Source organism: Caretta caretta, chromosome 12 (genome assembly GCF_965140235.1).
Source record: "Caretta caretta isolate rCarCar2 chromosome 12, rCarCar1.hap1, whole genome shotgun sequence".
Taxonomy (NCBI): Eukaryota; Metazoa; Chordata; order Testudines; family Cheloniidae; genus Caretta; species Caretta caretta.
In genome coordinates, this window is record NC_134217.1 from 9,669,631 (window position 1) to 9,688,722 (window position 19,092).

A 19,092-nucleotide genomic window follows, 5' to 3' on the forward strand; every position below is an offset into this window, starting at 1 on the left:
AATGTGCCACCTAGATCCCGCCTTGATTTATAGTAACTTGTTTTTCATGAATATTGTTAGTCACAGTTTAGAAGTTAAAAGTACATTTGAAAGAGTAAGATTCAAATTTAGATTAACTGGTTGTCTGTAGCAACATCAAAACTGTCAATCCAGAACATATCAGTACTCCCTCAGTTCCAGTATCTTGTCTCCAACACTGGCATGTTTCAAAATAAGTTGAAAACAAAAAGGCACCTAGTCAACTGTGCAATATTTTATCATAACAGAAAAAATTGCTTTCTAACCCCCACAGAAAGTCTTAACCCTTAACCATGAGGCATAATAACCCTAGTATGTTTTGCCTAGCTAGCTCATGTAGCTACATATGCTGGATTTTTTTCATACATGTATATAAACTCTCTCTCAAAATTCCACAAAAGCCATAAACCCGATTGATTTCAGCTGATGATTAATATCACAGCTGACTGAACAGTGTGTAAAGAAGAGTATTTCCTTATATCAACTTTAAATTTGTTGTCTTTAAATGAAGAATCACATAACTGGCTGACACAGAAGTGCCACAAAATTAATCAAAGTTGTCCCTGAATCCGCTAGCTTTGGTCATTAGAATCTTATTCTGCACAACGTTGAACATCCTCTGCTCCCGGTCAATTTAATGGAAGCTGGAAGATCTTCCAGGATCAGGCCTTAACACTGATGCTGAAGTACTTTTGTACATTGCTGTTGACTCAGCTCCACCCCAAATTAAATTTTTCCATCAAATTAAATTCTATTTCTAATACAATTTTCAGAAACCTTCCCTCAGTGAACCGTATCCAGATCGCCTGCTACATTGCTAGTTAGAACAATAATTCTGAAATGTGTTGTGTTTTTTGTTGGTTTTGGTATGGCTTACCTTTATAATGTAAATATAGTGTGTCATTCAAACATGGGGTCACATATAATTTTTGCTGTTTGCAGATGTCTCGCAGGAGCTTTTTTGTCATTCTAAAATATTGACAGGAAGTATGAACAACTTAAAAAACCTTTAAAGTATAAAACACATTCTGAAAGCTTTAATATCTGCCTGACTTCAAATAGCTGAACAATCTGCTTCTTCAATGACATTTAACTCATTAGCTGCTTTACCCTTTCAGAACATTACTCTGAGTAATCATATAGTAGTTATTTTAGAACTGCTTTCCATTTCTGCTTGTTTAGAGCGCAGACGTTTCGCTTATCATTTTCTATACTGTTAAAAAAGGAAAACAAACACGAAATTACATCAGCTATTAATATTTCCTCATCAATTTAATTAGCTAAGCAACCACATGATCTTTGTGATCCATATGGGTTAGATCTAACAAAGTGATCTAACCCATATGGAGCCCCACATGCAGATCAGTGCTCCTGTCTTTTAGTAATCTGTGTATCACCTAACACATGCTGGTTATTATCAAAAATAGAACTGTTTTAATATGTAAGCTTTTAAACTTAAATATTTAACATATATAAATATATTTGAAACAAGCTGAAAATATTTTTCTCTTTGAGGAGACTAGATTTTACTAAAACATGTATAAAAGGTTAAAAGAAAACTTTAGTAATTTATCCCTACCTACAGTACAAACTTGTATCTAGTTTTGTTGGGATTAGTTTATAACAAGTATTAGACATTACAAAATTATATTTCAGTGTTAACGTGCTCTATTCTTGTTGTTAATGCAAAAAATGCACAAGTTGAACCTCAAAGCCCCAGTCCTGCAAAGACTTAAGCATGTGCTTAACTTTATACATTGAATAGGACTACTCAATTGCTTAAATTTTTGCAGGATTGGGGCTTAAAATGGTCAGATTTTTCTTGGCAGGAAGGCAGGCCCAAAGCAACACAGTAAAGCTGAGGAAAACTGGTAGAATCAGGACCTTAATAAATGAAACTGTATTTAAATTTTTACTTTGAAATTTAATATTTCTGAGAAACACAGTTCTGACACAACTGACTGGTCACTTGAATTCATTAGGCAATATAATATATGGGTAATTGTTAGAATGTAACTAAGTCCCTATAAACATCACATGGCTGGAATAATCCCAGAAGGACTGAAGATTCAATAAAAACTGAAGGGGCTTATAAACATTAAGCAAAGCCTCTACATCTAAATAACTCTTTAGTGTTAGTAGCAAATGCTAACTATTTTATGCATGATAGATCATAGTGTTTGGGGTTTTTTTACCTATTTGTAACATTTCATTGCTTTTCACTATGAATCTACACTATTGGAAGCCCTTGAATTAAATTCTTGGCACATCCAGGCAATGTATAGGCTCATAATAAAATATGCTACTTCCTTTGGAAACAAAATAATCTCATTATATAAAGTATATGTTCCCTTCCAAGATTTTTCATATGAATTTAGTTCTTCAGAAAGGTGTTGGCTGGTAACCCAAGGGACTGAAATTCTGTATGTATCTAGGTTTCAGAGTAACAGCCGTGTTAGTCTGTATTCGCAAAAAGAAAAAAGGAGTACTTGTGGCACCTTAGACTAACTAATTTATTTGAGCATAAGCTTTCGTGAGCTACAGCTCACTTCATCAGATGCATACTGTGGAAAGTACAGAAGATCTTTTTATACACATAAACCATGAAAAAATGGGTATTTACCACTACAAAAGGTTTTCTCTCCCCCCACCCCACTCTCCTGCTGGTAATAGCTTGTCTAAAGTGATCACTCTCCTTACAATGTGTATGATAATCAAGGCGGGCCATTTCCAGCACAATCCAGGGTTTAACAAGAACGTCTGGGGGGGGGGTATGAAAAAACAAGGGGAAATAGGTTACCTTGCATAATGACTTAGCCACTCCCAGTCTCTATTCAAGCCTAAGTTAATTGTATCCAATTTGCAAATGAATTCCAATTCAACAGTCTCTCACTAGAGTCTGGATCTGAAGTTTTTCTGTTGTAATATCGCAACTTTCATGTCTCTAATCGTGTGACCAGAGAGATTGAAGCGTTCTCCGACTGGTTTATGAATGTTATAATTCTTGACATCTGATTTGTGTCCATTTAGTCTTTTACGTAGAGACTGTCCAGTTTGACCAATGTACATGGCAGAGGGGCATTGCTGGCACATGATGGTATATATCACATTGGTGGATGTGCAGGTGAACAAGCCTCTGATAGTGTGGCTGATGTTATTAGGCCCTGTGATGGTGTCCCCTGAATAGATATGTGGGCACAGTTGGCAACAGGCTTTGTTGCAAGGATAGGTTCCTGGGTTAGTGGTTCTGTTGTGTGGTATGTGGTTGCTGGTGAGTATTTGCTTCAGGTTGGGGGGCTGTCTGTAGGCAAGGACTGGCCTGTCTCCCAAGATTTGTGAGAGTGTTGGGTCATCCTTCAGGATAGGTTGTAGATGCTTAATAATGTGTTGGAGGGGTTTTAGTTGGGGGCTGAAGGTGACGGCTAGTGGCCTTCTGTTATTTTCTTTGTTAGGCCTGTCCTGTATTAGGTGACTTCTGGGAACTCTTCTGGCTCTATCAATCTGTTTCTTCACTTCCGCAGGTGGGTATTGCAGTTGTAAGAATGCTTGATAGAGATCTTATAGGTATTTGTCTCTATCTGAGGGGTTGGAGCAAATGCGGTTGTATCGCAGAGCTTGGCTGTAGGCGATGGATCGTGTGGTGTGGTCAGGGTGAAAGCTGGAGGCATGAAGGTAGGAATAGCGGTCAGTAGGTTTCCAGTATAGGGTGGTGTTTATGTGACCATCGCTTATTAGCACTGGAGTGTCCAGGAAGTGGATCTCTTGTGTGGACTGGACCAGGCTGAGGTTGATGGTGGGATGGAAATTGTTGAAATCATGGTGGAATTCGTCAAGGGCTTCTTTTCCATGGGTCCAGATGATGAAGATGTCATCAATATAGCACAAGTAGAGTAGGGGACGACAGCTGAGGAAGCATTGTTCTAAGTCAGCCATAAAAATGTTGGCATACTGTGGGGCCATGCGGGTACCCATAGCAGTGCAGCTGATTTGAAGGTATACATTGTCCCCAAATGTAAAATAGTTATGGGTAAGGACAAAGTCACAAAGTTCAGCCACCAGGTTAGCTGTGACATTATCGGGGATAGTGTTCTTGATGGCTTGTAGTCCTCTTTGTGTGGAATGTTGGTGTAGAGGGCTTCTACATCCATAGTGGCCAGGATGGTGTTATCAGGAAGATCACCGATGGACTGTAGTTTCCTCAGGAAGTCAGTGGTGTCTCAAAGGTAGCTGGGAGTGCTGGTAGCGTAGGGCCTGAGGAGGGAGTCTACATAGCCAGACAATCCTGCTGTCAGGGTGCCAATGCCTGAGATGATGGGGCACCCAGGATTTCCAGGTTTACAGATCTTGGATAGTAGATAGAATATCCCAGGTCGGGGTTCTAGGGGTGTGTCTGTGCGGATTTGATCTTGTGCTTTTTCAGGGAGTTTCTTGAGCAAATGCTGTAGTTTCTTTTGGTAACTCTCAGAGGGTAATGGCTTGTAGAAAGTGATGTTGGAGAGCTGCCGAGCAGCCTCTTGTTCATATTCCAACCTATTCATGATGACAACAGCACCTCCTTTGTCAGCCTTTTTGATTATGATGTCAGAGTTGTTTCTGAGGCTGTGGATGGCATTGTGTTCTGCACGGCTGAGGTTGTGGGGCAAGTGATGCTGCTTTTCCACAATTTCAGCCCGTGCATGTCGGCGGAAGCACTCTATGTAGAAGTCCAGTCTGCTGTCTCGACCTTCAGGAGTCGTCCACGTAGAATCCTTCTTTTTGTAGTGTTGGTAGGGAGGTCTCTGTGGATTAGTATGTTGTTCAGAGGTGTGTTGGAAATATTCCTTGAGTCGGAGACGTCGAAAATAGGATTCTAGGTCACCACAGAACTGTATCATGTTCGTGAGGGTGGGGGGGCAGAAGGAGAGGCCCCGAGATAGGACAGCTGCTTCTGCTGGGCTAAGAGTATAGTTGAATAGGTTAACAATATTGCTGGGTGGGTTGAGGGAACCATTGCTGTGGCCCCTTGTGGCATGTAGTAGTTTAGAAAGTTTAGTGTCCTTTTTCTTTTGTAGAGAAGCAAAGTGTGTGTTGTAAATGGCTTGTCTAGTTTTAGTAAAGTCCAGCCATGAGGAAGCTTGTGTGGAAGGTTGTTTTTTTATGAGAGTATCCATTTTTGAGAGCTCATTCTTTCTTTCCTTGTTTTCTGTAGAATCATAGAATATCAGGGTTGGAAGGGACCTCAGGAGGTCATCTAGTCCACCCCCCTGCTCAAAGCAGGACCAATCCCCAATTAAATCATCCCAGCCAGGGCTTTGTCAAGCCTGACCTTAAACTTCTGAGGAAGGAGATTCTACCACCTCCCTAGGTAACGCATTCCAATGTTTCACCACCCTCCTAGTGAAAGTTTTTCCTAATATCCAACCTAAACCTCCCCCACTGCAACTTGAGACCATTACCCCTTGTCCTGTCATCTTCTACCACTGAGAATAGTCTAGAACCATCCTCTTTGGAACCACCTCTCAGGTAGTTGAAAGCAGCTATCAAATCCCCCCTCATTCTTCTCTTCTGCAGACTAAACAATCCCAGTTCCCTCAGCCTCTCCTCATAAGTCATGTGTTCCAGACCCCTAATAATTTTTGTTGCCCTTCGCTGGACTCTCTCCAATTTATTCACATCCTTCTTGTAGTGTGGGGCCCAAAACTGGACACAGTACTCCAGATGAGGCCTCACCAATGTCGAATAGAGGGGAACGATCACGTCCCTCAATCTGCTGGCTATGCCCCTACTTCTACATTCCAAAACGCCATTGGCCTTCTTGGCAACAAGGGCACACTGTTGACTCATATCCAGCTTCTCGTCCACTGTCACCCCAGGCCCTTTTCCGCAGAACTGCTGCCTAGCCAGGATGTTGATCAGGTGGTTCCGCAGTTTCTTTGAGAGTGTGTGGCACAAGCTGTCAGCATAGTCTGTGTGGTATGTAGATTGTAATGGATTTTTTACCTTCAGTCCTTTTGGTATGATGTCCATCTGTTTGCATTTGGAAAGGAAGATGATGTCTGTCTGTATTTGTACAAGTTTTTTCATGCAGTTGATAGATTTCCACTCCATACGGCTAAATGCAGTGCCTTACATAATGACAGGTTTCAGAGTAACAGCCGTGTTATTCCTTTTCTTTTTGCGAATACAGACTACTTGTGGCACCTTAGAGACTAACCAATTTATCTGAGCATAAGCTTTCGTGAGCTACAGCGCACTTCATCGGACGCATACTGTGGAAAGTACAGCTACTACAGGACAGGCCTCACAAAGAAAATAACAGAACGCCACTAGCCGTCACCTTCAGCCCCCAACTAAAACCCCTCCAACGCATTATTAAGCATCTACAACCTATCCTGAAGGATGACCCAACACTCTCACAAATCTTGGGAGACAGGCCAGTCCTTGCCTAAAGACAGCCCCCCAACCTGAAGCAAATACTCACCAGCAACCACATACCACACAACAGAACCACTAACCCAGGAACCTATCCTTGCAACAAAGCCTGTTGCCAACTGTGCCCACATATCTATTCAGGGGACACCATCACAGGGCCTAATAACATCAGCCACACTATCAGAGGCTTGTTCACCTGCACATCCACCAATGTGATATATGCCATCATGTGCCAGCAATGCCCCTCTGCCATGTACATTGGTCAAACTGGACAGTCTCTACGTAAAAGACTAAATGGACACAAATCAGATGTCAAGAATTATAACATTCATAAACCAGTCGGAGAATGCTTCAATCTCTCTGGTCACACGATTACAGACATGAAAGTTGCGATATTACAACAGAAAAACTTCAGATCCAGACTCCAGCGAGAGACTGTTGAATTGGAATTCATTTGCAAATTGGATACAATTAATTTAGGCTTGAATAGAGACTGGGAGTGGCTAAGTCATTATGCAAGGTAACCTATTTCCCCTTGTTTTTTCATACCCCCCCACCCGCCAGATGTTCTTGTTAAACCCTGGATTGTGCTGGAAATGGCCCGTCTTGATTATCATACACATTGTAAGGAGAGTGATCACTTTAGATAAGCTATTACCAGCAGGAGAGTGGGGTGGGGGGAGAGAACCTTTTGTAGTGGTAAATACCCATTTTTTCATGGTTTGTGTGTATAAAAAGATCTTCTGTACTTTCCACAGTATGCATCTGATGAAGTGAGCTGTAGATCACGAAAGCTTATGCTCAAATAAATTGGTTAGTCTCTAAGGTGCCACAAGTACTCCTTTTCTTTGTATGTATCTACAGCCTGATCCACAGCCTGATGAAGTCAGCTGGATTCTTTCCTTTGACTTTAAAAAATGCAGCAGAACAGGTATGTCAGAGCTAACAGCAATGCAATGTTCCTCCATATTATCTCCTACTAACACATTAAGAACTGTAATTCATATATCATGTCCATTCAGTAATTGGCCTGCCTGTTGAAACTTTCAACAAGATTACCAATTAGTACTAGTTACAGTGGCAGATTTTGTGACGTGCACATTTGTCCACTGGGAAATGGACTGAGAAAACTACCCCATTTCACATTTGCCACTGCATAACCTTCAGATGGTAAAAATCTATACTAACCCAAGACAGATTTGAACCAGAATCCTTAGAGAAAAAGAAAAGATTTACATCCCACCCCATTGAGCCACCTACTACATGTTTTCTTTGTTAAAATTTTTCTCTGCATTAGAAATATTCACACTCAGGTTACTAAACAGTGTATTGTCTGCAGTGGTACTGAGAAAGGGTCCAATCCTACAGACAACGCTTCCATTAAGTTTGCGCAATTATCTCTGAAGCCATTAAATAACCCTTCATGGTGAATTCAAAATGCAATTTGCTACTACGGCCATCAAAAAGCAGTATGAATTTTGTGAAATGTCAAGGACAATTTTTATTTCTTGATTGGCATCAGGTTCATCTTATACCATTTTGCTGCATCATTTAAGATAAACACAGATAGCAAAATCCTGGCTCTACTCAAGTCAATGGCAAAACTTCCACTGACTTCAATGGAACCACAGTTTCACTCATTAATAACATTAAAATAAATTACCGAAGGCAACCTTTGTTTTCTTCTGCCTTGTGACTGGATGAATTGGTCACTGGTTTATGATCACCACCTGACTGCTGCTCATTCTGTTGAAATGTTTTGGATACAGTGTACACTGTTTTCTCTTCAGATTTAGTATCTTCTTGTTATGTAAGGAAAAAAATTGCCATATAACAGTATGAGTGTGACACTTACATTGTTTACTTTCTAAAGAGAAATATTAATTTTTAAAGTCAATTTCCATAAAAATGTTCAAGTAAAAGCAGTCTGTCCCAAAAAACTTGTTAACTTTTTTTAAAGGAAATTGCAGCTTTTTTAGAAGCAGTAGCTATTAATCACAGACAAAGAGTATTCCAATATTTTGTTTACTGCTTACCTCTAGATACACTCTGCTATGGTAGTATCTATGACTCCAAAAATGAATGGTAACAATGGGAGCATTAGTAACAGAGCTCTTGTAGTTTCTTGTTGCAATGATATGATTGTTGCATATTAAAGCTATCCTCTTAATTTACTGGTGATTTGGTATTCGTATAGGACTGACAACCTTGCATGTAAAGAAACTAAAATAATAGTACATCCATATTATTACAGGGCACCTTAGTTGCTAGTGTAGCTTTTCCATATAATTACCTGTTTTTACAGCTATCATCATATCTCCAGTGCTGTAATCATTCAAAATCTCTTCTGACTTCCTTCGTACATTCACATCATCTTTGATTCCCTCTTCAGGCTGTGGCTCTACATCTTGTGGTTGGGACTGTAGTTCTGCCATTTAGAGAGCAAGAAACAAACAAGATGGCGTCAGCAAATATTTAACTATACAGAGCTAAATTATGCTTTCGGTTACACCAGTTGGGAGTTCATGGAAGCTGTCCGATTACAAATAAGGGCAGAATTATTTACACAGTAAAAACTGGAAGGTCATTAAGGTTCCTCTTCTGGCCTCAGTTAGGGGAAAAACCTCACTGAGTTCAGTGGGAGCAGGAACAAACTCATATTGGATCATATTTTGATCCCAATTACACTAGCATAACAGAGCAGGATATAGCCCAGTGCAAGTTGTATCCATGTGAGTAAGGGCAGCACTGGACATTAAGAGTTCAATTGGTAAAACATCACCTTCTTAAGAAAACAAATTAAGTAGCCACATGATCACTAAATTCTTTCTAGCACAAAACACTACGGTCAAGTGTTAATGTAGCTCTTCCTTTCAATTACCTGTTTTTACAAGACTATTTTCATTGTTTGTCTGGATATCTCCATTTCTGCAATCACTTGGAGACTCCTCTGTCATATCTTGCTCATTAAATTCCTCCTTGATTCCCTTCTCTGGACCAGTCTCTCCATATGGTGGTCTCATTTTAAGCTCTGCCATTTAGATGGACGACAAGTTAGGGTATGACCTATTAGCCAATCCTATTACTTTTAAACTCATACAAAATTTCCAATGGCTTCAATGGGAGTATTTCATGAGTAAGGACCAAAACTCCAGTCCTGCAATTGGATTGGTGTGGGCAGACACTTGAGTCTGTGACTTTGTGGGCAGGAAGGTAAAATCACAAAGACCTGATTGCAGAATTGAGACCTAAAACAAGACTGAAAAAACATATTATGAAAAAAAAATGGATTTTCAAAATCTTTCCTGAAAACCATCCTGATGTCTTTTTTTGAGAGAAGGATGAAAAAGAGCAAGCACTAAAACAGAGTAAATAAGAAAGGTTTAAACCAAACAAAAAGTTAAACAAACATGGTAGTCACACAAGATCATGGTAAGGTTATATTTAAAAAACAAAACTCCCAAGCCTATCAACATAAATACAATACATAACTATCAAATTGTGTGCCTGTCAGCACCCTGGTCACTTCATGCTAGATAGAGCCCTTAGGCTCAGCCCAGAGAAAAGGGCAGAGCATAAACTGTACCACCCCAAAAGGAGCACAGGAAAGAATTGTGCCTCAAAGAGACATAATTCCTCTCTTGCCCTAAGAGGAATTAAGTTTCTTCAACCCTTTTCAGGATGTTATTGACTGCCCCTTGTGTACTTGAGTGGCTACTCTGGCTGGGGAATAACCAAAGGCTCCTCCCTCTTCTCTATCCCTCTCCAAATTTCCACTGAGTTGGAACAACAAGCAACAAGCTGAGTTGCTAGGAACTCAGTCACATAGGGAAGTGAGAGGGTGGAATCTTACTCCTCTGTGTAGCCGAGTAAATGCCAGGGACAATTTAACCCATTGCTTGTATGTGGATCCCTTTCCCCACTCTATTTATCTTTTATCATTTTAGATTGTAAACTCTTTGGTGCAGGTCCGTATCTTCCTCTATATCTGCAGAATGCACAGCAAAATGGTGGCAGTGCGCATTACCACAGCACAAATATTAAATAACAAATGCCAGGCCAGGTTCATTTTGACTTCTTGATCAAAACTTGGCTGAATTATAATGCTTAGATATGGTGATGAGTGCTGCATAAAATAGACAGTGGTGATATGAAGCTTGGAAACCAGCTCTGAGCTTGTAACGTTTGTCCAGTATCGGAAGATGTGAACTACTATGGGTCTGAGTCCTGCATAGAGGCTGCTGGGTCATTTTGAACCTGAAATTAATATTCTTATTTCTGAGCCCTGGTCTACACTAGGAGTTTAGGTCGAATTTAGCAGCTCTAAATCGATGTAAACCTGCACCCGTCCACACGATGAAGCCCTTTTTTTCAACTTAAAGGGCTCTTAAAATCAATTTCCTTAATCCACCTCTGACAAGTGGATTACCGCTTAAATCGGCCTTGCCAGGTCAAATTTGGGGTATTGTGGACGCAATTAGACAGTATTGGCCTCCTGGGAGCTATCCCAGAGTGCTCTATTGTGACCGCTCTGGACAGCACTCTCAACTCAGATGCACTGGCCAGGTAGACAGGAAAAGGCCCACAAACTTTTGAATTTCAATTTCCTGTTTGCATGGTCACCTGCAGCTTGCCACGCTGGCCAGAACTCATCAGCAGAGGTGACCATGATGGAGTCCCAGAATAGCAAAAGAACTCCAGCATGGACCGAACGGGAGGTACGGGATCTGATCGCTGCATGGGGAGAGGAATCCATGCTATCAGAACTCTGTTCCAGTTTTTGAAATGCCAAAACATTTGTCAAAATCTCCCAGGGCATGAAGGACAGAGGCCGTAACAGGGACCCGAAGCAATGCCGCGTGAAACTTAAGGACCTGAGGCAAGCCTACCAGAAAACCAGAGAGGCAAACGGCCACTCCGGGTCAGAGCCCCAAACATGCCGCTTCTATGATGAGCTGCATGCCATTTTAGGGGGTTCAGCCACCACTACCCCAGCCGTGTTGTTTGTTGCCTCCATCTCCATTGAAGGAGAAAGCTTACAGCAAGCAAGCAGAGAAACCAGTTTTCCCGACAGCCAGGAACTGTTTCTCACCCTGGACCTGAAAGCAGTCTCCCCCCAGACCCACCCAAGGCTGCCTCCCAGACCCGCCAGGTGGAGAAGGGACCTCTGGTAAGTGTACCTTTTAAAATACTATACATGGTTTAAAAGCAAGCATGTTTAGTGATTGATTTGCCCTGGCATTTGTGGCTCTCCTGGATATACTCCCAAAGCCTTTGCAAAAGGTTTCTGGGGAGGGCAGCCTTATTCCACCCACCATGGTAGGACACTTTACCACACCAGGCCAGTAGCACATACTCGGGAATCATTGTAGAACAAAGCATTGCAGTGTATGTTTGCTGGCATTCAAACAACATCCGTTCTTTATCTCTGTGTTATCCTCAGAGTGATATCATTCATGGTCACCTGGTTTGAAATAGGGTGCTTTTCTTAAGGGGACATTCAGAGGTGCCCGTTCCTGCTGGGCTGTTTGCCCGTGGCTGAACAGAAATGTTCCCCGCTGTTAGCCGGGGGAGGGGGGGGTGAGGGGCTAGCCACGTGGTGGGGGGAGGCACAATGCGACCTTGGAACGAAAGCACATGTGCTGTGTATGTAATGTTAACAATAAGGTTTACCATGAAAGAGTGTAGCCATTGTTCTAGAAAATGTGTCTTTTTAAATACCACTGCCTCTTTTCTTTTTTTCTCCACCAGCTGCATGTGTTTCAATGATCACAGGATCTTCTCCTTCCCAGAGGCTAGTGAAGATTAGAAGGCGAAAAAAACGAACTCATGATGAAATGTTCTGAGCTCATGCTGTCCTCCCCCCACACTGACATAGCACAGACGAATGTGTGGAGGCAGACAATGTCAGAGTGCAGGAAAGCACAATATGAGCGGGAGGAGAGGTGGTGGGCTGAAGAGAGGGCTAAAGCTCAAATGTGGCGGCAGCGTGATGAGAGGAGGCAGGATTCAATGCTGAGGCTGCTGGAGGATCAAACCAATATGCTTCAGCGTATGGTTGAGCTGAAGGAAAGGCAGCAGGAGCACAGACCGCCGCTACAGCCCCTGTGTAACCAACTGCCCTCCTCCCCAAGTTCCATAGCCTCCTCCCCCAGATGCCCAAGAACGCGGTGGGGGGGCCTCCGGCCACCCAGCCACTCCACCCCAGAGGATTGCCCAAGCAACAGAAGGCTGGCATTCAATAAGTTAAAGTTTTTTAAACTTTTAAAGTGCTGTGTGGCCTTGTCCTTCTCTCCTCCACCACCCCTCCTGCGCTACCTTGGTAGTTATCCCGCTATTTGTGTGATTGAATTAATAAAGAATGCATTAATGTGAAGCAACAATGACTTTATTGACTCCGCAAGCGGTGATCGAAGGGAGGCGGGGAGGGTGGTAGAATGAACCAAGGGGCGGTGGGTTTCATCATGGAGAAACAAACATAACTTTCACACCATAGCCTGTCCAGTCATGAAACTGGTTTTCAAAGCTTCTCTGATGCGCACCACGCCCTCCTGTGCTTTTCTAACCGCCCTGGTGTCTGGCTGTGCAAAACCAGCAGCCAGGCGATTTGCCTCAACCTCCCACCCCGCCACAAATGCCTTCCCCCTTACTCTCACAGATATTATGGAGCGCACAGCAAGCAGTAATAACAGTGGGAATATTGGTTTCGCTGAGGTCTAAGCGAGTCAGTAAACTGCGCCAGCGCGCTTTTACACATCCAAACGCACATTCTGCACTTGCTCAGCCTAGAGTTGAACAGCTCCTGACTACTGTCCAGGCTGCCTGTGTATGGCTTCATGAGCCATGGCATTAAGGGGTAGGCTGGGTCCCCAAGGATACCTATAGGCATTTCAACATCCCCAACGGTTATTTTCTGGCCTGGGAATAAAGTCCTTTCTTGCAGCTTTTGAAACAGACCAGAGTTCCTGAAGATGCGAGTGTCATGTACCTTTCCCGGCCATCCCACGTTGATGTTGGTGAAACGTCCCTTGTGATCCACCAGTGCTTGCAGCACTATTGAAAAAGTACCCTTTGCGGCTTATGTATTCCCCGGCTTGGTGCTCCGGTGCCAAGATAGGGATATGGGTTCCGTCTATGGCCCCACCATAGTTAGGGAATCCCATTGCAGCAAAGCCATCCACTATGACCTGCACATTTCCCAGGGTCACCAGCCTTGATATCAGCAGATCTTTGATTGTGTGGGCTACTTGCATCACAGCAGCCCCCACAGTAGATCTGCCCACTCCAAATTGATTCCCGACTGACCGGTAGTTGTCTGGCGTTGCAAGCTTCCACAGGGCTATTGCCACTCGCCTCTCAACTGTGAGGGCTGCTCTCATCTTGGTATTCTTGCGCCTCAGGGCAGGGAAAAGCAAGTCACAAAGTTCCATGAAAGTGCCCTTACGCATGCAAAAGTTTTGCAGCCACTGGGAATTGTCCCATGCCCGCAACACTATGCGGTCCCACCACGCTGTGCATGTTTCCCGAGCCCAGAATCGGCGTTCCACCGCATGAACCTGCCCCATTAGTACCATGATGCCCACATTGCCAGGGCCCCTGCTTTGAGAGAAGTCTGTGTCCATGTCCTCATCACTCACGTTACCGCAGTGACGTCGCCTACTCGCCCGGTATTGCTTTGCCAAGTTCTGGTGCTGCATATACTGCTGGATAATGCACGTCATGTTTAATGTGCTCCTAATTGCCAAAGTGATCTGAGAGGGCTCCATGCTTGCCGTGGTATGGTGTCTGCACAGAAAAAAGGCGCGAAACAATTGTCTGCCGTTGCCCTGACGGAGGGAGGGGAGACTGACGACATGGCTTACAGGGTTGGCTTACAGGGAATTAAAATCAACAAAGGGGGTAGCTTTGCGAGAAACTGCATGGCCCCCTCAAGGATAGAACTCAAAACCTCAAGGATAGAACTCAAAACTGGGTTTAGCAGGCCATTGATTTCACAGAGGGAAGGAGGAGAAAATGAATACAAAACAAATCTGGTCTATTTCTTGTTTTGAGCCACTTCATCTATCTTTATACATCTTGCTGGCAGCAGACTGTGCAGTACGACCATTAGCTGTCATCATCTCCTGGGTGCTCGGCAGAAGACGGTGCAGTATGACGACTAGCCATCATCTTCTGCTGGCTGGAGGTTAAAACACAGCGCACTGCCGGTAGGATTGAATCGCCATGAGATGAAACAAGGGAAATGATCTGGCTGAGTCACTCCCATGTTTGCCCAGGCGCCCGATTAAAAGAGCACCCAGGACTACATTGATGATGGCTACCAGTCATGCTGCACTGTCTGCTGCCAAAAGGCAATTAACTGCTGCTGTGTAGCAATGCAGTACCACGTCTGCCAGCACCCAGGAGACATACGGTGACAGTTAGCTGAGCGGGCTCCATGCTTGCCGTGGTATGGCGTCTGCACAGGTAACTCAAGAAAAAAGGCGCAAAACGATTGTCTGCCCTTGCTTTCACGGAGGGAGGGAGGGAGGGAACGGGGGCCTGACGATATGTACCCAGAACCACTCGCGACAATGTTTTAGCCCCATCAGGCACTGGGATTTCTACCCAGAATTCAAATGGGCGGCAGAGACTGCGGGAACTGTGGGATAGCCACCCACAGTGCAACGCTCCAGAAGTTGACGGTTGCCTCTGTACTGTGGACACACTCCGCCGACTACATGCACTTAGAGCACTTGTGTGGGGACACACACAATCAACTGTATAAAACCGCTTTCTACAAAAATGACTTCTATAAATTCAACCTAATTTCGTCGTGTAGACATACCCTAATAGCAGCTGGGCGTGTCATATGAATCTCACTCACACTAACCTAATACATACCCCTGCCTCATGGGGGTGTCCCCCACAGATCCTCTACTCTGTGGGGGTTCCATCCATCTCCCTCCCTTGTGGGGTGTATCACCTAATCTCCTGCTTCCCATATGGGGTGTCACACAAATTCCCTGTCCTTTGGGTGCGGGTACTAAACTCTCCTTCCTATATGGGGGTATCACATGAACAGCTTTCATCCACACATGGGGGTGTCACCATGGGCAGATTTTGGGTGGGGCAAGGCAGCCTGAGTGTGCAATATAACAAGTTCTGCAGAGGAGACAGGAGACTGCTCCCAGCTTGTGCCCTGAAGCAGGGAGTCAGAATTTTGTTTATAAACAGATTGATTAACAGGGGATTAAGATAAGAAAGGGCTGTTAAGCCGTTTCCTAAAGTTAAATGACCTCTTCCAAGCTCAGTGAAATGCAAAAAGTAAGTTGCCTAAATGACAGAAAGTAATTGTAGATTTTTCTACAATTGTTTCAATTGTTGTTTTCAAGAGGTAGTAACAAAATTACTAATATCTTTCTTTGAGAAGATAACTGATTTTTTTTTTAAACAAAGAAATGCAGTAGATCTAATCTACCTGGATGTCAGTAAGGCATTTGATACAGTTACACAGGGGAAATTATTAGTTAAACTGGAGAAGATGGGGATTAATATGAGAACTGAAAGGTGGATAAGGAACTGATTAAAGGGGAGACTGCAACAGGTCATACTGAAAGGTGACCTGTCAGAATGCAGGAAGGTTACTAGTGGAGTTCCTCATTTAACATTTTTATTACTGACCTTAGCACAAAAAGTGGGCGTGTGTTAATAAAGTTTGCAAATGACACAAAGTTGGGAGTATTGCCAATATGGAGAAGGACCGGAATATTGTACAAGAACATCTGGATGACCTTCTAAACTGCAAGTAATATAAATGGGATGAAATTTAAGAACTAAGAAGAAGAATTTTTGCTATAAGCTGGGGATTTATCAGTTGTAAGTGACAGAGGAAGAGAGAGACTTGGGTGTTGTCAAGGTTCCTTCCCCACTCTGAACTCTAGGGTACAGATGTGGGGACCTGCACGAAAGACCCCCTAAGCTTATTCTTACCAGCTTAGGTTAAAAACTTCCCCAAGGTAGAAACTTTGCCTTGTCCTTGAACCCTATGCTGCCACCACCAAGCATGTTTAAACAAAGAAGAGGGAAAGAGCCCACTTGGAGATGTCTTCCCCCAAAATATCCCCCCAAGCCCTACACCCCCTTTCCTGGGGAAGGCTTGATAAAAATCCTCACCAATTTGTACAGGTGAACAGACCCAAACCCTTGGATCTTAAGAACAATGAAAAATCAATCAGGTTCTTAAAAGAAGAATTTTAATTAAAGAAAAGGTAAGAGAATCACCTCTGTAAAGTCAGGATGGTAAATACCTTACAGGGTAATCAGATTCAAAACATAGAGAATCCCTCTAGGCAAAACCTTAAGTTACAAAAAGACACAAAAACAGGAATATACATTCCATTCAGCACAGCTTATTTTACTAGCCATTTAACAAAAGGAAATCTAATGCATTTCTAGCTAGATTTACTGACTTAACAGAGTTTCTGAGACTGCATTCCTGATCTGTTCCCGGCAAAAGCCTCACACAGACAGACCCTTTGTTTCCCTCCCCTCCTGATTTGAAAGTATCTTGTCTCCTCATTGGTTATTTTGGTCAGGTGCCAGCGAGGTTATCTTAGCTTCTTAAACCTTTACAGGTGAAAGGGTTTTGCCTCTGGCCAGGAGGGATTTTATAGCACTGTATACAGAAAGGTGGTTACCCTTCCCTTTATTTTTATGACAGGTGTATTGGTTGATCACAGGATGACTATGAGCTATCAGTGTGATGCAGCCGTGGAAAAAGGCCAACACAGTCCTGGGGTGCACCAGACGAGGTATTTCCAGTAGAGACGGGGAAGTGTTAGAACCATTATCCATGGCACTGGTGATATCTCATCTGAAGTAGTGTGTGCAATTCTGGTCTCCCATGTTTAAAAAAGATGAATTCAAACTGGTTGCAGAGAAGGGCTACTAGGATGATCTGAGGAATGGAAACTCTACCTTATGAGAGGAAACTCAGGGAGCTTGGCTTGCTTAGTCTAACAAAAAGAAGGCTGAGGGGAGAGATGATTGCTCTCTATAAATACATCAGAGGGATAAATACCAGGGAGGGAGAGGAGTTCTTTAAGTTAAGCACCAATGTGGACCCCCAGAACAAATGGATATAATCTGATCATCAACAAGTTTAGGCTTGAAATTAGGTGAAGGTTTGTAACTATTAGAGGAGTGAAGTTCTGGACCAGCTTCCCAAGAGGAGCAGTGGGAGCAAAAAACCTGACTTCAAAACTAAGCATGATACATTTATAGAGAGGATGGTATGACAAGACTGCCTACAATGGCATGTGGCCCACCATTGACGGCCTGTAGCAAAACACCCCAACAGATAGAGACAAGACAATAGATGGGGAGGGCTCTGAGTTACGACAGAGAATTCTTTCCCAGGTATCTTCCTGGTGGGTCTTTCCCACTTTCTCAGGATCTAATTGATCACTGTATTTGGGGTTGGGAAGGAATTTTTCCCAGGTCAGATTAGCAGAGACCCTGAGTGGGTGTTTTTTTTTTTTTTTTGCCTTCCTCTACTAGGGTGACCAGATGTCCTGATTTTAAAGGGACAATCCTGATTTTTGGATCTTTCCTATTACCCCTCACCCCCATCCCGATTTTTCACACTTGCTGTCTGGTCACCCTATCCTCTACAGCATGGGTCACTTGAAGGTTTAAACTAGTGTAAATGATGAGTTATCTGTAACTTGCAGTCTTTAAACCATGATGTGAGTACTTCAGTAACTCGGCCAGAGGTTAGGGGTCTATTACAGGACTGAGTGGGTATGGCCTGCAAGGTGCAGAAGGTCGGACTCGATGATGATGGTCACTTCTGATTTCAGTAAGCGTATCTGAGTAAGAATATACATTACAATTTTAAACCTAATCAGTGTCCCTTAAGTGACTTGCCACAAGATGTCAGAACATGTTAGTATTAAAGCTGAGTGGGTCTAATTTAATTTTTTTTTTTAATATTTAATTTTCTTTCTTTTTGTAGAAATTCGACACAGTGCTCCTAGCTTAGAAATTCTCTGATAGCTTCAGAACAAACAAACACCAAACTGGAGTTTTCAGTTGCCTAAGTGGTCCCTGGAATCATGGTTAAAGTTGCCTCACCCTCCCTCCCTCCCCCTGGGGCCAGGCACGAAATTTGCCCCCCACGCGCACAGCCCCATTGGCCTGACTGGAGTTGCCCCCTCAACAGAGAAATCAAACTATGCCCCTGTGTGTGTAGGGTACAGAGCCCGCCCCGGGGGGTGTCACATGAACCCCGTCCGTGGGAGTGTCACGCAAATTCCCTCCCCTCTGAGTGGGGGGTGCATAACCCTCTCCCACCCCTTATGGGGTGTCACCCTGCCCCCATGAAGCGCTTGTTCCCGGCAGCGGGGGGCTCACACTCCCCCCGTTTCCCGTGACGCGGGGGGGGGCAAATGCACCCTGTGAGGGACTGATCATGGGGGAGTCGCATGATCGCCCCTCTCTGGCCGGGATCCCCCCCCTTATTTCGGGGCCAGTCCCTCTTCCCGGAGCGGAGACTCACCCGCTTCCCTCCGCTTCAACCGCTACCAACCGCTTCTCCCGTAACCATGGCGACACAACGGCGGGACCAGAAGCCCCTGCGCGGCGCGCTCGAGCAACGGCGTCCGGAGCGTCCCGCCCCCC

At 43.7% G+C, this 19,092-nt stretch overlaps 1 protein-coding gene across 7 annotated transcripts in view; it reads right to left on the reverse strand.

Moving 5' to 3' along the window:
- DNAAF1 (dynein axonemal assembly factor 1) overlaps positions 1 to 19,090 on the reverse strand; it is a 33,971-nt gene extending 14,881 nt beyond the window's left edge. Inside the window, exons 1-5 of one of the 7 annotated variants that reach the window (XM_048870571.2) lie at positions 18,971 to 19,058; positions 9,311 to 9,460; positions 8,723 to 8,857; positions 8,093 to 8,231; positions 896 to 987 (exon numbers count right to left, since the gene is read on the reverse strand). In XM_048870571.2, coding sequence (XP_048726528.2) covers positions 896 to 987; positions 8,093 to 8,231; positions 8,723 to 8,857; positions 9,311 to 9,452 — 508 coding nt within the window. In that variant the 5' untranslated portion in view covers positions 9,453 to 9,460; positions 18,971 to 19,058. Of the gene's footprint in view, positions 1 to 895; positions 988 to 8,092; positions 8,232 to 8,722; positions 8,858 to 9,310; positions 9,468 to 18,970 lie in introns of those variants that run through there. The other 6 variants (XM_048870570.2, XM_048870569.2, XM_048870573.2 and 3 more) reach the window with 6 other exon arrangements.
- Between the last annotated feature and the right edge of the window lie 2 nt (positions 19,091 to 19,092).